At 40.3% G+C, this 19,337-nt stretch overlaps 1 protein-coding gene across 6 annotated transcripts in view; it reads left to right on the top strand.

The window, feature by feature from the left end:
* The window catches only part of AHRR (aryl hydrocarbon receptor repressor), a 313,408-nt gene that overhangs the window by 278,028 nt on the left and 16,043 nt on the right, over positions 1-19,337 (top strand). For all 6 annotated transcript variants that reach the window (XM_075586044.1, XM_075586043.1, XM_075586048.1 and 3 more), the window contains one exon: positions 16,691-16,824. In XM_075586044.1, coding sequence (XP_075442159.1) covers positions 16,691-16,824 — 134 coding nt within the window. The remainder of the gene's footprint in view (positions 1-16,690; positions 16,825-19,337) is intronic.

The raw sequence follows: 19,337 nt of genomic DNA, 5'->3' as shown, positions 1-19,337 counted from the left end.
GGGGAAAATCAGGGTTCCCACATAGTGGAGTTAGAGGGGATGGGAACGTGGTGATTCTCTCAACTTTAGACATTTCGTCCCATGCACATAGTGCTGCGCCAATAGTGGGGTGCTCGTAAAGACCTCTAGGGCGATCTGTCTTCCTAAGCCATGGAGCCTTATTTGTATCTATTTCTGTGCAATAATTATTTTCAATTTCCACCCAGAGTTTATTTTTAGTACAGTGAAACCATTCAATAAGAGCATTCACTTGTGTAGCGAGATAATATTTGTCGATGTTTGGTAACCCAAGTCCACCTTGTGATTTATGTCTTTGCAATGTTTTGGTATTGGTTCTTGGCTTTTTAAATTCCCAAATAAATTAATAAATTTTGCTTTGAAATGTAGTAATATACTGCTTGAAAACTTTCACGGGGATAGTCTGGAACTACATAAGACTCGGCAATATATTATTTTTAATACAATTAATTCTACCTATCCACGAGATCATACTCTTATTCCATCTTTTTAAATTGTTTTCTATTGTTTTTGCTAATGGAGTATAATTGGCCTGGAACAGGTCTTCTACTTTTGGTGATATGTTTGTACCTAAATATTTTATACTCTTATTCTTCCACTCGAAAGAGAAGTTTTCTTTGACTTGGGCCGCCAACCCTGCTGGAAGACTTATATTTAGAGCCTTCGGTTTTTTAAAATTAGATGCTAAACTATATCTGCTCAGAACATTAATTATATTTGGCAACGAAACCAGAGTGTTTGTTATTATCAGAAGGACATCATCCACCTATAATGCGGTCTTATGTTCTTTCTCACCTATTTTAACTTCTGTAGTATCTGGATGATTCCTTATTGATTCTGCTAGTGGCTCCATTATTAGTGCAAAAATCAACAGAGACAGGGGGCACCCTTGTCTCATACCATTAAGTATTTTAAATGAGTTTGAGACCTGCCCATTTACCTTGACCTTTGCCGACGGATTACTATATAATACCTTTATATACCACCTAAACATATCCCCCGTTCCTATATGTTCCAGCATTTTAAACATAAAATTCCATTGCACTTTGTCGAATGCCTTTTCTGCATCTATAGATAATATCATGGCTGGAGTCTGTGTTTTATTAATCTGGTTCAGTATATTTATAATTCGCTTAGTGTTATCCTTGGCTTCCCTTTTTGGTATAAATCCGGTTTCATCACCCTTCACCAGTTCCGGCAAATATTCATTAAGTCTGTTCGCTAAAATTTTGGCAAGAATTTTGACATCTACATTTATAAGTGATATTAGGCGTTAGCTTGCACAATTTAATTTGTCCTTATCTGGCTTAGGGATAACTGTTATATGAGCTTCCGACATATATTGGAATAGGTTTCCTGGGTCTCTTAAAGTATTAAACATGCCCATAATGTGTGCTATAAGAGAGTTAACAAAGGTTTTACAGTATGTACTGCTGCGGCCAGCTTCAATCTTACAAATGCCCGTAATTTTCCGGGGCTTTTTTTGGCTGGCGCCGAACTTGGCCGCGCTCAGCCGCATCTTCCCCTACCCTCGCGACCCCCTGGCTGCTCCGCCTCTGCTTCGGCAGCTTCGTGCGTCTTCCCCTCCCCTCGCGACCCCCTGGCTGCCTCTGCTCCGCCTCTTCCCGCATCTCCCCTCCATTCCCCTGTCCCCTGTCCCCTTACCCGGGGATGCTGGTGGAACGTGTGACCAGCACCACAGTGATGCGCGTCACGCGTCACCAGCCGCGTGTCACCAGCCGCGTCTGCCCGGAGTCTGCCCGCACATTGCGGTGGCGGCCGCAGAAGACTCAGCTCGGCCGCCACTGTATGTGGTAGCCCGTCAGGGCCTGGACTTTTCCCATTGGGTAGATCTTTCCCCACTTTTTCTATCGCAGCAAGTTTATCTCGCGCCTTGGGTGTAATTGTTTTAGTTTGAATATCCTTCATAAATAAGTCTATTTCTTCCTCTATATGTTCCTTTTTCCTATTTTGCATGGCTTCTATATTATACAATTTCTCATAAAATAGTCTAAACTCTTCTTTAATAACTTTTGGATCCTATGACACTACCCCATCCTGTTTCCGAATGTTGCTGATATTATATTGGCTCTGCTTCTGCTTTAACTGATTGGCTAACAGCCTATCCATCTTATTACCTTTCTCATAATATTTATGTTTAAGCCAAGTCAATGACTTTTCTATTTTTTGTGTTGCTAACAAGTTGAATGTTCCGCTAGCTGTTATTAGTTCCGCTAATATCCCCTTATCGGCTGCCCTCTTATGTTTTGTTGCAAGGTCTTGGATTAACTTGCTTAATTTTATCATTTCTGTTTCTCTTAGATTTTTCCTGAGGGAGGCTTGCTGAATAAATACTCCCCTTATAACACTTTTATGAGCTTCCCACAATATTGCTGGTGATATATTCCCTACGTTATTTTCCGCTAAATAATTTTTAAGAGCCATGACGTAATAACTATGTCATTAGGGCACCCAAAGGGTTAAAGAACATGAATGAAATTGTGCAGAACATTATACCACTGGCATCCTCCCTTACTACAGTTCCTATTGATACTCTATATTGCATGGTGATTCCCACATTGCCATACAGTAATTGGAGAAAGTGTTACATAGTTACATACAGTAGTAGATGAGGTTGAAAAATGACACTGTACAGTACATCCTTCAAGTTCAACCTATGCTAAACTTAGACATTGATATAAAAAGTAGCAAGCTCCCTAATTATTTTCATACAGTAGGACTTGTTCATCAATAGGAAGACACAGGCCAGGCACAAGCTTATTACATAAGAAGAAACACAATTTCCATCTTTGTTAGATTATACAAAAAACAGAAACATTTTAATAGAAAATAAAAAAGCAACAGGAAATTGCCAGAAATCAGACTTTTTCCATTTTCAATCATTTTCACTAACTGTGAGTAATATAGCAAAAAAGCAACGTCAAAGGTTTTCAATGTACCATGTAGTGACTGTGTCCAATGCAAACCAAAAATATCAAGAGATATTATTTTCTTCCCGCGGGTCTCTTAATTACAATGACACCAGATTTGGCTTGAATACAATGGAAATCATGGTCTACAGAGGCTCAGAAGAATAATTGCTTCATCAACTTTTCACACCATGTGTTCTGCAGTTTTATACATTAGGTGGCACTTTGTGTAAAAAGCATTACAAAAACCCAAGTATTACAAATATATTTCTTGAAACAAGACTAGTTACTACATTATTTACTTAACTTCTAGCTTCTTAACTCTCTCTACCGGAGAGAGTAACAGTAACACACAAACTGGTCTGTCCCTGGATGTTTTTACACTGTTTTGTGTATTATTTCATGCCTGATTTTACATAAAAGCGGAGCTTGAAAAAGAAGTCCCTTTGAATATTTTGTGGCTATACGGAGGCAAAAAAACAACCTCAAAGATACCTTTACATGCCTGGTACAGGCACTATAATGTAAGTGCATATCTCACCACTTCTACTTATGGATCAGATGTTATGAACGTACTTCACTATTGTACTTTTCTCTTTTATCTCTTATCTTCCCTTTCAATGAGGAGCGCTGAATATCTTGAACAATTACTTAACTTCTAGCCAACAAGTTTAACAATGTATTTATTCGCTCATTATTTTATAGTGTAATGTTGTACGGTAATAATATTTATAGACATGGTATGCAACATTTTTATTGTCAATACCTATTTTGCCAGCTATATTTGTACAGATTAAAAAAATGGTATTCACTTAAATGTTTTGGTAAACTTGACATTTCATTACAAGTAGCCTTGTTCCCAGCTTAATTGTTCTTCCATTTGAACAGGCACAATAGCTTCATTCAGCTCATTGTTACATCATACACTGTTTAGGCCGAACACAAACACTGGTATGGCTACCAGTCTACCCTCCCTAACATGCAAGCCCTGGTATGAGCAGGCAATGTCAGGACCAATGATGGGTTTTCCCCATCCAGGCAGCTCCTTAGAATGACAGGGGAGGAGGTGGGACTAGGTCTGTGTTCTGCCCAATCCTGGGTTCAGACCTGGTTCCTTCCCCCTACTGTACTTAAGGAGTTGCACCACCCACATTTAGTATTGTCACTACCGTTGAGAGAGACAGGTAACATGCAGGATTTCTGTGCACTAGCATACCCTGGTCCTCTCCCCTTAGAGGGGGAGTGAGTGATTACCTTTCCCCTGGCCCTGCTAGAGGGTCAGGGAAGAGTAGGGACTGCTGCAAGGGCCCTTGACCTGTAGTGTATGTCCAGGGGCCATCCAGACGTTGGTGACCTACAATGACCTGCATTGGGCAGAGGCCCATGTGTTACTGTGTGTGTACAGAAGGACAATAAACCCGATCCAGTTGAATATACCTCAGGCGTAGAGTATAATCTTTCTGGGGCGGGGAGGTAACCGTTTCTACCATTACATCTGGAGCCTGCGGCCGATGGAGGCGCTGTGTACCCAGAGATAAGCAACTATATTGTACCCCAGAAACCAGTCCTGTTCTCCCAAACAACATCGACGGAGACTCAGATTTACTGTGAGCCAGCAGGTATGCACCAACCTACACTATGTAATGGCAACATGTCCTAAGGGGTGGGGGAAACAGCGTTACAAAAGGATTCTGGGTAGTGACACACAAATGATTACCCTGACCTGTGGGCAAGTCACTTTTACTTTCCTATCCACTTTATCATATGTATTCCTTAGAGCTTCTACTAGTTAGTGCTGCCATCAAAAGGGGGTTGAGGGAAGCCAGGATAGTTCTCCCGTGGCCAGCGGAGGAAGGGGCCCAGGTGCCTGTAGAAGTCGGGGACCCAAACTCTTTCTGACAGGCTTGACCTCCCTGCTAACTAAATAGGTCTAGCCAGGTGAGGTTCCTCTGGCTTCAGGCTGCCTGTAAACCCCTCAACAACTATGGTCAAACCCCTTTTACTGTACCTTTAGTTTAGACACCACTGTTTTTATTAACGTATTTATGAATGGGGATGAGTGAAATAATGGTGTCTTCATAAATTCAGTAATGTATAAGATGATGGCAGATGAAGGGCTTAGCGGGCCCAAAAAACGAACACCGTGTCTTTTTATGATGCTTTTGATTATAAAGTTACTCCACAAACAAAATCTACTGTAGCAATTGGAAAGGATGACATCTCTGCAGCCTTTGAGTGAGAGACACATAATTAAGCGATGTTCCGAGAAGAACATATTTTTTTTTTCATTTGCTCTAGCAACAACCACAAAACAACATAAAATAAGAAAATCAGAAGTACGCCTTAATCTAAAAATCTGAACTGGCACGTTGCCAAAAAATGTGAAGCAGAACGAGCAGAGCTCGTTAAGGTTGTACATCCTCCTGCTGCGTACCTCAGTTACTGGTTTGTGGTATTTAGGGGAACCACAAGATCAAAGCCTGCCGCGCTAATATAAGGCGTAATGAAACTTGAAGCGGCTTTGAATCATTTGCTGGCCGTGTGATGATTGACACGGGATGGCATTTTTTTGTCCCACTTATGTCTTCATAGTGGCATCTTTAGTCACGGAAACAACGCTTCAGACCTAGGGGGTTACGTAGCTATATTGCTACATAGTTATATAGTTACATAGTAACATAGTAGACAAGGTTGAAAAAAATACATATGTCCATAAAGTTCATTATGCAATAATATCTCATAAGGGAAACATAAATTCATTCCTGACTCCAGTAATGGCAATCAGATCTCTCCCTGGAGCAACATCCTTCCCACGGGGGAATTCTATATTTGCCGACGCATCAGTTCTGGGTGTTTTTGAAAGAGAGTGATAATGCAGATAACAGCTATAAATGTGATCAAATGTAGTGAGCAGTGGGTACTCCAACATGCATTTAAAATATATAGGTCCAGGGACTTATAAGAGACCAGCACAGTATATATACTGAATGATCATTGATTAAGTATACTTCCTGACGTGTCAGCCTCCACTTAATAAATTATCAATAATGATATATAGTGTACTGTTCTTATGTATGTAACCCTCAGACCCTCCCCCCACCCCCCGGTCGCAGATCGGACACCCTAGGGTGTACTAAGGTCTGGCTATATGTGTCTAGGTGGTGCATACCTGTGAGGAACAGGAGGGCTAGAACCGTTTCAGTGCGATATTGCCCTCTTATCGGAGCTTTGTGAATAGCATCACATGCAATATCGCACTTTAAGGGCATTTATAGGGCTATAAGCCACTTATCGAAGTCTAGTGAATGAGCCCCACAGACTCTAAAGCTCCTAATTATGTTTATGGACAAGAAAGTGTCTTGTGGTATAACACTGTTTAGTTAATATTATTTGTGTTGTTCATTTTCCTTATTAATATTATGTTATAGAGCAATGTGAAACTTCATCTGAGATGTTGTTAAGAAGGAGTGGTATAGTGGTTGAAGTGTTGATTTGGAGTACATAAGCTTGTGGGTTACATTTAATCACTTTATCTCCTTGCAACTCAAACATAATACCCTGGTGCGCGTGAGTAATTAAAAGAAATGTTTGTTTAACGTTCCACCTTGTTTGGAGAATGCTGGCAACTCCTTTTTTCCAACGCAAGACAACAGAAGATTAACAAATCTCCTTCGTTTTCCTTCAAATCGTGTTTAGAGGTTGAGTGTAGATTGCAGAATAGAGCTTGAAGTGCAGAAACAGCGTAGAATGCACAACAGAACGCACCATGCAGAATAAAAGTATAGAGGGCCATAAACACTAAGCGATGCTGTTCCATTAGACACCTTAGCGCCAATTCAAGTGTCTTCTGACGCCCGAAGTTGTCATATGGAATAGCACTGCTTAGTAAGTATGGCCAAGTAGGTTGGCTGAAGCATAGAGAAATAAAAATAATATGACATGGAGCACACCGCAGGAGCCATAATACGCCTAAATGTCCAACTTACTTGATATGCAAAGCGGCAGAACAAAAAGGAATTACCGCTTTGGTGGAAAAGCACGATACTAGGGGTGTTCTGACGAAGGTTCTGCTGCCCTGAAATGTTGATTACACAGTTTGTTCTGCTGCTTTGCATATCAATTAAAATGGACATGTAGGCGTATTATTGCCCCTGCTGTGTGCTACATGCACTATTGTTCATTGTTGTGGTTCCTGTGATAGTGGGGTTAGGCAGCCCTATCCTGGCATGGTACAGCAGCAGATCCTACTACCAAGAATATTGTTTTGAACGCTTGGGACAGTGTGCCAGTTCACTCTTTTGTAACTATATATCTCCTCAAGCGTCGAATGTACAATAAAAGATAGAATGCAGAATAAAGCAGAGAATGCAGACCAGAGCTAAGAATGTAGAATAATGCATAGAATGCAGAATAAAGTATAGAATGCAGAATAAAGTATAGAATGCAGAATAGAGCATATTTCAGAACAGAGTGAATAATGTAGAATAAAGCATAGAATGCAGATTAGATAAAGGATGCACAGTAATGCCCAGAATGCAGCCCACACCAAAGAATGCAGAATAATGCATTGAATGTACATCAGAGCATAGGATGTACTGTAGAATAATGCATAGAATGTAGAATAGTAGTAGACACGAAATCCAGGGGGAGCATAGGGAAGAAACAAAAAATAAAACAAATCTAAGTGCAGCAGAATTTCAATGGGGAAGAAATTCTGCTGCACTTAGATTTGTTTTATTTTTTGTTTCTTCCCTATGCTCCCCCTGGATTTCGTGTCTACTACTGTTACCATTGGGGACGAGTGAAGACTACCCCTCCCAGTGGGTCTGAGCAGGGGATGAAATTGTATACACATTTATTTTTATGTTCCACTTATAAGAGATTTATATATCTGTTCACTTTATTTTTAGTGACCACCCTTTTATCTGTTTGCGCCTGTTTTCACTTTATCACTAGAATGTAGAATAGAGCATAGAATGTGGAATAGAACATAGAATGTGGAATAATGCATTAAATGCAGACCAGTGCATGGATGTAGTATAATGTGGAGAATGCAGAACAATCCATGCAATGCAGACTAGAGCATGGAATGTAGAATAATGCATACAATGCAGAATAATGGATAAAATGCAAAATAATGCATAAAATGCAAACCAGAGCATAGAACAGCGGTGCGCAAACTGGGGGGGAGGGGTGGTAGATTTTGCTGGGGGGGCTAGGGCGGTTCTAGAGGCCCCGCGCTCTTCCCCCAGGCATTTAATTAAATGCTGGGGATCGCGTGAGGCCTCTGCAACACTACACTTACCGGGATTCAGCCGGCTGTATGACGTTGTCCCAATGGCAACGCGGCCATGTGACGTGACACGCGTCAAATGTCGCCGTGGGTCAAGTGACGTGATGTCACATGACCCTGCAGCGTTATTTGACGCGGATACAAGTGTGGGGGTGCGAAAGCCGGGGAAGGGAAGAAAGGGGGCGCAGCTTCAAAAGTTTGCTCTCCCCTGGCATAGAAAGTAGAAAAATGCAGATTAATGCGTTGAATGCAGACCAGAGCATAGAATCCAGAATAAAGCATATACCACAACCATTTTAGAAAACAAATCCTTAAATGGTTCATTATTGTTCATTTTCAACATCACAAAACAAACTACATTTTAATAGCAGAATTAAAAGCAGAATAAAAAAAAAGGAATTGCAGTGTTTCTTGACTAATGTATATTTCATTAAATACATATTTTTGCTATTCAAATTTCAAGGGATATAGCAGTTTAATTATTAACATAGTAACTGAAATATTTCCAATTTATATCTCAGATCAGAATCTATAAAAATGTGGTTTTGAAGATAACGTGCACAGTACTTTAGAAATGTCTCACTTTCAAAGAAAGTTTGGGTGGATTCATCCTATTTAAACCACATTTTACATATTTTCTTTATACGTGGGATTTTTAGAGGACAGGTGGTTAATGGTGAGTCATATAAATAGTCTACACTAAAATAGTCTTCCCACTCGGTTACATAATTTACATCATGCACACAGTACAGTAAAAAGCAAGTTACCTATAACTTCTTATGGTATTTGGCATTATTACCATGTACCTTCCTATCTGTGCACAAGCCTATAGACCACGTCTATGGACTTGGTAGATTGGAGGTGTATCAGAGAAAGGCAACAGAAATGGTTTCCATAGAAAGGCTTGTAATAACAAATTGAGGGACCTCAACAAGTTCACCCTTGAAGACTGTAATGTCCTCTTAAATAAAGCACAAAGAAGAAGAAGCAGGCACACGGTCTTACTCAAAAGGAGGTTTAATATGCCATAAAGTCCAACGTTTCGGCAGTCTAATACTGCCTTTCACCTTTCAGAAAGGCAGTATTAGACTGCCGAAACGTTGGACTTTATGGCATATTAAACCTCCTTTTGAGTAAGACCGTGTGCCTGCTTCTTCTTCTTTGTACTGGAACATTTGGGACTACAGGAGCTCCCCAGGACCAGCGCACCGGCAGCTAAGTACCCCACCTCTATTACCCTTGATATTGAGTGCGTGTCTCATCCTGTCTAAAGCAGCAATACTATTTTCCAAGTTTTTTTTCTTGTTTTTATATATAAAACACGTGACAATGTATAATTGTAGTATAGAGATAGATAGAGAAGAGTCTTCTCTGCCAGTGCTCAAAGTGGAATAAATTGCTTCTCTTAGGAGATGGTTGAGTAGCTATACAGCTTAATTAATCGTTTCAAATGCACCAATTGTTGTTGGAGGAACCAGGAAATGTATAAAGAGTAAACTGTATTAAGGTCAAAAAATGCTCAAAATTAGGTGTGTGGGTAACACATAGAAAAGGGATGTCAAGGGAACCCAAAAGAATTAGGGACCCTGACCCCTATCTAAATAATAACTCCAACAGTCCTTAGAGCTAGACCATAATAATAAATACAATATAGTGTCAATGACAAGTACTCACGACCTTTGTACACACGGTCCTTCTGGTTCTGGCGTGCTCTCAGCCCGACATATGTGAAGTAAAAAATCACCCTGGATAGGGGGAAAGATGGCGGTGCACAGCGTGCCAACAGGTGCCTCGTGCGTTCCGGAAGCAGGAAGTAAAACGGAAGCTGGTTGGCGATTTTCGGTGCAAAATTTAATGAACAGTAATGAACAGCAAAGACATGTTATTAAAAAGAAAAAATCATCTAGAGAAAGAACTCTGACGCGTTTCGTGCATCCACTTTGACAAAGTGCAGTGGATGCACGAAACGCGTCAGAGTTCTTTCTCTAGATGATTTTTTCTTTTTAATAACATGTCTTTGCTGTTCATTACTGTTCATTAAATTTTGCACCGAAAATCGCCATCCAGCTTCCGTTTTACTTCCTGCTTCCGGAACGCACGAGGCACCTGTTGGCACACTGTGCACCGCCATCTTTCCCCCTATCCAGGGTGATTTTTTACTTCAATGTATAAGTGTACATTCTTACCTAAGCTGGCAATCGTTTGGTGCTCCATAAATCTGTAAGAATTCTGCTTGTGTGCGCAACATAATGGCTGCTTCAGTCAGTGTAACTCAGCAGCTACAATGTATCCTTATATTACTAAGGTAACATTAGCTATTGTTACAGTTTACAGCTCAAGATGCTGGCAATATTGGCAACAAATTATCCCAAACAGGAAAGGTGTTGCAAATATCTTGCACTGTTTGGGAGGTGGGATAAAACTTGCTATAGGAATCATAGGGTGCTTTAAAACTCATTCAAAATGGCATTAAGAGTTGAAGAAAAACAGTCACTATTATCTAATTCTACAGAACTGATTTTTTTTAAACCCATATAAGATTTCATATGTTTTGTTGCTTTAAATCGCACAAGCGTATAATAGTAACTTTATTTCATAGAGCACTTTTCCCCAGTGACACACGTCACAATTACAATATAACACATGGTACACAGTGGGGTACACAGGGTTTTACAGGCTCAGGCTCTGCCCTGTAGACCTTACAGTGTATATTGGGGCGTGAGTCACAGGGAGATAAAGTGACTTGCCAAAGGAGCTGACACTGGGATTGGAGCCAGGGTCCGATTCAAAGTCGGTGTCACTGTTTTTAGTCAGTGCCTTTACTCAATGAGCTGCTCCAGTATCCATGAGATACAGACAGCAAGATCTGTTTTTAGTGGCACAGAAGTACAATGGGTCTTCTGCAGCTGGAGGGAGAAATGTCATTATTATTATTTTTTCCCTGAAAACATAGCAGGCTCCAAGGAAAAGTGGTTGGGATAAGGCAAATGGAAAGTAATGCAGTTTATAACCTGTGCTCCCAGGGGGGGTATGGGAGCTGTGCACAGGCATACCCCGGTTTTAGGACACTCACTTAAAGTACACTCGCGAGTAAGTACATCTTGCTCAAGAGGCAAACGGCAGCTCACGCATGCGCCTGTCAGCACGCCCTGAACACCAACACTGGCTCCCTACCTGTACCGAAGCTGTGCACAAGCGGGGAGGGTATAGAGCCTGTTACACATGTGTTATTTACATCAGTTATGCACGTATATGACGATTGCAGTACAGTACATGCATCGATAAGCGGGGAAAAGGTAGTGCTTCTCTGTAAGTACATTTTCGCTTTACATACATGCTCCGGTCCCATTGCGTACGTTAATGCGGGGTATGCCTGTAATGTGTTGCCCTAATGGCAGCAAATGGGTTACAGTCCTTGTACATATGGGACGAGGGAGAGGTCCATCAGAGCAGGAGAAAAGCCTCAGTAAAGTACAGTCTGATGTCAGAGACTGAAAGGAAGGTGGAGAAAACGGGCGTGTCAGGTGGTTCTGAGCTGCTGTCAATTTCTATGCAGTAAAATAATAAACGTGTTAACAGAAGACAGACGTTGGAGATAGAAATGAAGGCACATGGAAGCCTGCAGCTACAGTAGAAATAGCTATAAACATACGCTTGCTTATGGCCTTTAACCTGCAGAGTGGCGGATGGGCCTGCCAAGCATTGTAAAGCATTTAATCATGGCAAAAGGAAATAACAGTTGTCTGTACAGTACTCATGCCAGTATCAAGAAAATCAAGCTTAATAACACAACTCTGGCAGATTTGTTCCAATAAAAGGAGTCCAGTACTGCTCACATTTCAGATTTATTCCTATTAAGTAAAATTGATTGCGCGCATGAACTATTTGGGTGCCGGAAAATCTGCGGCACGGCCCTTCGGCAAAGTGATGGCTTCTGCATTGATCACATGGTCACTGGCCACCCCCTGACAGGGGGAACAAAAGGGAAGGTCCTCAGAGAGCTGTGGAAGCAATCTACTAAAGACAAGTGTACCGGCCCATTTGATGTCCAGTGGAGATAAATTGGTAAATTGGTCAGCTCTTACTGATTTGTCTGGAGCCAAAAACACTGATTTTTTTTTTTTAGAAATTTGCTCTTTACTGAATTAAAACAGCAATCCCGGCTGTTCCTTTTTTTAACCTTATGTGAATTAGAGGGTCCCCCTGAACTGATCAGTGGACTCTCAATGCCCAGGGACGCCCCGATTCCAGAAATACATGGAATCAAGGTCTTGACATGGCTCCCGGAGTCACCAATAGAAAGCATTAAAAAGTCTCCTCGTGACTTTGCAGCTTCTCTATCAGCCGCCTGAGTGACACCTGACCCAGGCGGCCATATTGTTCCCAAATATGCCCGTTAGACCCTTAGCTTACCCTGGGCTTGCTGCTCCTGAACCGGGGATTCTCTCAACCTCGGAGGACCACTGATGACCTCTAGTGGACCCCCGGTTAAGGTTAGATAAAAATAAAAACAGTTTCGCCGGGATTGCTGCTTTGGGCTGAAGGAGTAGCTCAGCGAGTAAAGTCACTGCATCTAAACAATGACAATGAGTTTGCAGCAGGGGAGCTCGGTGTCCGCTCCATGGGCAAGTCACTTTATTTCCCTGTGACTCGGGCACCAAACAACATAGATTGTAAGCACTATAGGGCGAGGACTCATGTTTACAAAAATTCTATGTACAGTGCTGTTTACACTGTCAGCGCTATACAAGAATAAATAATAATTATTATTATGATGAAGAGCCTCTCCAGGACAAAAGGCTGCTTCGTCCTGCATGTACTCTGTAGCTCCTTAAAGAAAGTCTAACTTAAATGTGAACTTTTTTTCAGGGAGATTTGATAGGAAAATGCAGATCCATATTTCATCGGGTTCAGTGACTTTTCTTTCAGTTAGAAGGTAAAATATATATATAGTGTTAAGTGAATTATGAGTGAGATAGGGAAGAGTTGGTCAGCCTGGTCCGGCACGCAGAGGGTTAAACGAGTTGGATGTAGATACTGTAGGCCTTGTCCTCTCCTTGCTCAGGAACAAGGGGATGTTTGGCAATCACTTCCACTCTATAAACACTCGGCATCCTCTATGCAAAACAGTCCTTGGGAACAATGCCCGCATAGCATGAGCACATCTGGTAATAAGGTGCACATGAGACGAAAGATGGCGCTGTGACAGCGAGCCACATCGTATGGTATGAGCAACACTGGATGCAGCCACCTGACACTAACAAAACACATGCAGTGTGAAGTGTTTGTATTACTGTCTAGGAAAGGCTCTGGACCGACCTCGTGAAGCAGAAAGGATGCAGGAATTTATCAAACTGAAACCTTCTGGGCAGTTTTCCCAGAGCATCGAACACTTGAATATTAAATGTGTTTCATTTTTTGTATTCTTCATCTTTACCATACCTCTGACTCACTGTAAGAATGATGAATTTCATCAAAGAAAAGTGAATATTTATACAGTTTTAAAGGTGTTGGAGAATGTTCGGGGATGGGCGAGCTAACGCTCCCTTGAGTCATTGCTTGGTTCTTCATGTTGGTTTCGCAGAGGATACCTTCTCGAGTTTGTCATATTTTGCTGCTTCAGGAGTATCTTGAGCTACTGGGCTAGTTTCTCTTGCTCCTGTAAAAAAGAATGTGCTACTAACCCTTTGAGGGCCAGAGTGCCGCAGCCTCTCCCGGCACACGCTATCACGTCACGTGACCGCTCCCTCACTGATGATGGAACAGAAGGCGAGTCTCACTCACTGTCTGGCGATATTCCGCAGAAAGATTACTACATGCCAACGTTATTGGCCCTTTGAGGCTTGTGGAAACGTTTCCCAAGGTATTGAATTTGGGGGGACAAATTCACGACTGCATTTTTGGATAGTTATCCATGACTCTAATTTTAATATATTGTATAAATGAAGATGAGCGTAATAATAGTAAGTGGTATTCCACCCCAGCACACAATAATATGTCAAAGAGATTTTTATTTATTTTTTTAAACCTCAAAGATGGATCATTCTTATTTTTATCTGCAGTGAAAAAATATATACAATCGTGTGTGTGAAGTCATTAATATGTAAGGTACTTAATACCTATGGTAACAAACACAAGCTCATATTTTGTAGCATAAAAAATAGGACTGGTCCGAGAACAAAAAAAGATTGACGTCCACATTTTGAAGAACCGGTTGTTAAAACATGGGGCAAAAGACTTGGACACTTTCTTATCCTAAACAAGTTATTGTAATCCTCAGTACTTAGGTTCAAATAATGATACCCTCATGAGAGTCTTAAGGTATTCGAGTACGGTAAGCAATTGAATAATGGCAATGTTTTGGGCTAAGTGGGCCCTTTATCCAGCCATAATAAGCCTTATAATCAGTCCTTACTGTGAGTCGTTTTCTTCATTTAAGGTAGATGGACCGTCCTTTCCATGTGAGTGCCAGCCGCATACAGTCTTGAGCCTACTTCCGGGTTTACATACAGCATTAGTATGATGTCATGAGACACGTGAACACTACAGAACTAGCTTAGAGACAATTTTAATACTAGGTAATAATGTAAAACTTCATACTGGAGGAGAACAAGAGACTGTGGTATCTTGCCGAAGTCATACATGGTGACTTGGTGAGATGTGCATTTCTAGCTACGGTATCTTTATCTGTTCCCTTTCTCTCTGAGATGCACTGTTGAGTAACTCACTTACCCTTCAAGCAATAACCAAATTCCTTATCGAGTGGAATCCCAAATGATAACATTCATTAAAGTAGCAGTCCAAGCTACCGGTTCCCCCCGTTCCCTTCAATATGTGCATCAATAAAATCCACACAATGATAAGTAATTAGCTAAGTTGCCGATCGATCCATTCTCCTGTAATTGATCAGTGAAGATTCGGCTCAGGGCATCGCTAAATGTCTGTCACTGCAGCAGAAGAGGACCAAAGATGCAAAGTTATGTGGGGAAGATCATGTGACCAGGCAGTCACCAGATACAATTGGTGCACTGCTAGAGAGAGGGCGGGCTCTAAAAGGGGTGTGCCAGAGCCTGCTTCAGAAGAGGAAGGAGATGTGACTTTGTGAATGGTTGCTATAGAAACAAAAATACTTGCTTCATTACAATACATTAAAACATGTATTCAGAGTTGTTTATTTTTTAAATGCTACAAGTATTTTCTCATAATACAGAACAGATTTATTAAAAAACAAAAAAACGTACAGTAGGATATTGCTTGGTCTGCAGCTTTAATGTCTAAGAAATTAGACAGAGAGTACAGGCCATAGTAATAGTAAGCAAAAGCTTAAGAAAATGTCAAGACCTGAAAGCGCTCATTTTAATAAATTATTATGATAGTTTTTCCTACAGTAAATCTCTTAATAAAAGTAGTGCTATGGTGCCAGGTTTTAAGAGAAAAATTAATTATTAACCTATTTTATAAAGATGTAAGCAATATTTATATGTGTTTCAATACACAATGGTTGTAAAAATAAAAAAAGCCGTTATACAGTACTATGAACTCCCACATATCCCAGATTCATCCTCTAGATTTAGCAGGATGCGCAGAAATTACAGATACATTGAATTCTAGCTCTGACCTCTCACATTTTAATTAACATACAGCAACTCGTGCAAATACAGCAGATTTATCAAAGAAAATGCCCTATTGCTTTAAATGAATTCATTTTCTGTGATACTTCAAGTGCAAGTATTTGCATCAGTCTCACACCAATACTGCAAACCCCATAGTCTCAGTACAGCAGTGAAACCTTTTTTGGTTAAGAAACCCTATAGTTCTATTGTGAAATTCTGAGGAACCACAACCCTCTCTAATAGCGCATCTGCGATAAGATGCATTGTAAGGATCCCTAACCCTCTCTAATAGTGTGTCTGAGATAAGATGCATTGTAAGGAACCCCAACCCTCTCTAATAGCGCACCTGAGATAAGATGCATTGTAAGGAACCCCAACCCTCTCTAATAGCGTGTCTGAGATCAGATGCGTTGTAAATTCTTCTGTATTTGGTAGAATTTTCAAATGACCTGAAAATTGCAGGGAACCCTTTGGGAATGCCCAGGGAACCCAAGGCTTCCTATGAACCCCTCTTGGTAAAGCACTGCATTACAGATACAGTTTGACCAACTTACTTCAATGTGATTATAGGTTTGTGATCCAATTCTTACTTGCTAACATTAATCCCAGTTCATGAAGGTCCTAATTGCCTATGGGAACCTGAAACTGTGGTCCCTTTCATTATGCCGTGAAGCTACTTCCACGTATCAAGTGAATGGAGCTCAGAGGATTCTCTGATATGGAGAAGCACAACTTATTGAATATAGCTTTGGAGAGCCTGGATCAGAATCTCATAGTGACATTTAGTTATCTTGGTTCCCTCAGCATCTAATCTATGCTTGTGATTCTTAATGCAGGAGATGACTTCTTTCTGAACAAGCTGTTCAAGGCACAGGAATCAAACGCCAACTTTTCAGAGTATTCATCATTCCTAAACCGATGTTTTGCCTGCCGTGTCCGCTGCCTGTTGGATAGCACCTCCGGGTTTCTGGTAAGTAAAAAACACATTTAAGGTGCCCCATGCCGTTTCAAAAACACATGCAAAAGACACACTGATCTATTATTTCTCACAAACTACCAAAGATCTGAATGGTGGAAATGGCCATTGCATTCCAAATTCATTTTGATTTCTTCTTGAAGGTTTTGTGTTGTAAGGCAAATAAAACTGTGCTATAGAATTGAAAAAAAAAATCTATACATCGGTATATCAAATGTAAAAGGTTTACATTTAAACAGATGTAATTTATGCCACTCCAGATATGATCTAGTTGTGTGAATGCAAAAAAATGGAAACAAGGTGGACTGAGATGTTCATACATTCCATCCTAACATGTGCGTTACTTATCGTCTCCCTAGCTACTGTACTGTGTACACGCTGAAATTAGTGCACATGGATAAAATAGATGCAAAGTACATTAATGCTGATAGCTGCAAGCCAAATATGCCTCTTTTAGCACCAATGTTAATCATTAGGCCCAGATAAACTGCAAACCTCTCAAGTGTCACTGATTTTCAGACAGTCTCACTACGTTTAAGCTTCAGTGATCTCATAAACTTTCATGGAGTATCACTTTCAAAAGTCAGAACTTATCCATTAAAATGCCATTTTTGGTCCAGAAGATAGAAGTCTGGTACCTTCCAGGTGTATGCCTAAGCACAGTTCAAAGCATGTTCAATTGTGCTACAGCGCAGCACCATTTAGCAGATCTGGGCTTTAGACTGCTAAGTATGTAATCATACACATACTCCTGTTTTTACTGAAGTACTAAATTGACACCAGTCTTGAGCATTTTCATTGGCAAACATGGTACACTAGTTGATTCAGTGTTCAAATCTATATCAGAAATAATAGTGGCAATGTAATACAAACTGGAATTAATAACAACGATAACTAAAGAATGTCCTCCTCAGCCAAACTGTAGGCACTGAAAAGGTAATCAGGTATAATGTTCAATAATGAGGTTAGTGCATAGTAAGTGTAAATAGGTTTAGAATTGTTCAATAAAACTCTGAATAAACATGAACCCCTTCTGGTACTAAAGGGATAACTATTAAAATGTACACACAAAATAACAAATACACTGGAGTCCTATCAGGAAAATAGTATCAGTCTTGGGTATAAAATTCAGCATGTAGACTTCAGAAATATGACAACACTATTGTGTGAGATATGTATGAAGATAGTAACATTTACACAGTAGACTTACATAGCGGAGAATGACAAAATACATACTTCCATTGAGTTCAACCTTAAATTCTAATTGGTCAAGATATTTATCCTATATTTATAGTGATCCAGAGGACGGCATATAAGAAGCCCCAGTGACACCATTTCCAATTATTCCTCTGAGTCATCATTGACCTTAATGGCAGATATCGCCGATTTGGGTGCCATACAGCAATTCGCGCATTGATGACACTAGGGCTTTGTCTTATACGAGGGAAAAACAATCTTTCCTCACTCCGGTATTGGCAATTCGATTTCTCGTCACTGCAAAGATTTTCTCTTACGTCCCATTGAGCTAGCAACAAATGTATGAAACATGTTGCTTGAGATTCTGATGCTGACCTTTTAGGCACAAAAGTCAATGCTACTGTACCTCATACCTGGATGACTTGACTTATTTAATGCAAAAAAAAAGAATAACAGCGGAAGTTAAAGACAAACATTGGTACATGTCATTCTAATATTGTCACGCAGTCCACTCCTAACTGTTTCTAAAACTACTCCCCCAATCACTCATTGGCACAAGAGGAGCAAAGTTGACCCAAAGACCCTTGACGCATTGAGGCAAAAGGATGCAACACAACATTGACTCATAAAGATCTGCTCAAACAATATAAATCCCCATAAAAAGTAAGCCCTCGGAAATCTGTAACTATCTTATTGTCATGTCCAAAAACTGTAACGATACCTACAGCTGAAGTAGGTGACGTTACCGAAAGAAATGCCAGTAAGGGACAGACAGTTCTCTGTGGTGAAACTGTGGTCAAAGTGTGTTCGTGATCATGATACAAACATAAGCTTTTCAAAAGGTTTCAAAATGAATGTCTCCTTTCTGTTTTTGCAGCAAAAATAGACTATAGTCTAAGAATATAAAAAAAAAATTGCTTTACTTTTATTGTAAAATGTCCTGGGTGATACTATCATGCCAGGCAATTGTCTGACTAATTTGAGTAAAAAGAAAATAGTTAAACCACCACTACTAATGCTGCCACCCGCATTCACAGTTATTATATTGCACATAGAGAATCATTTCTGTATTTGTAGGGGAGACATTGTTGGTAAACACTTCCGTTGGTTATGATAGCATTTTTATATTATTTATTTACCTTAATAGATTGATATTTCTGGCACACAAAATAATGAAAAATCTTAATTTAAGATATGAGAATAAAACGATATAACACCAACAAGACAATTCACATTAAAGTGTGTGTGTGCGTGTAATACATTTCTTAGAGAAATGGGCAAATGTGTAAAAGTTTGTACCGCAAATGTTC

This window comes from Ascaphus truei, chromosome 2 (assembly GCF_040206685.1).
Source record: "Ascaphus truei isolate aAscTru1 chromosome 2, aAscTru1.hap1, whole genome shotgun sequence".
In the NCBI taxonomy this organism is placed as follows: Eukaryota; Metazoa; Chordata; class Amphibia; order Anura; family Ascaphidae; genus Ascaphus; species Ascaphus truei.
This window is presented reverse-complemented; position numbering and strand designations above follow the sequence as displayed.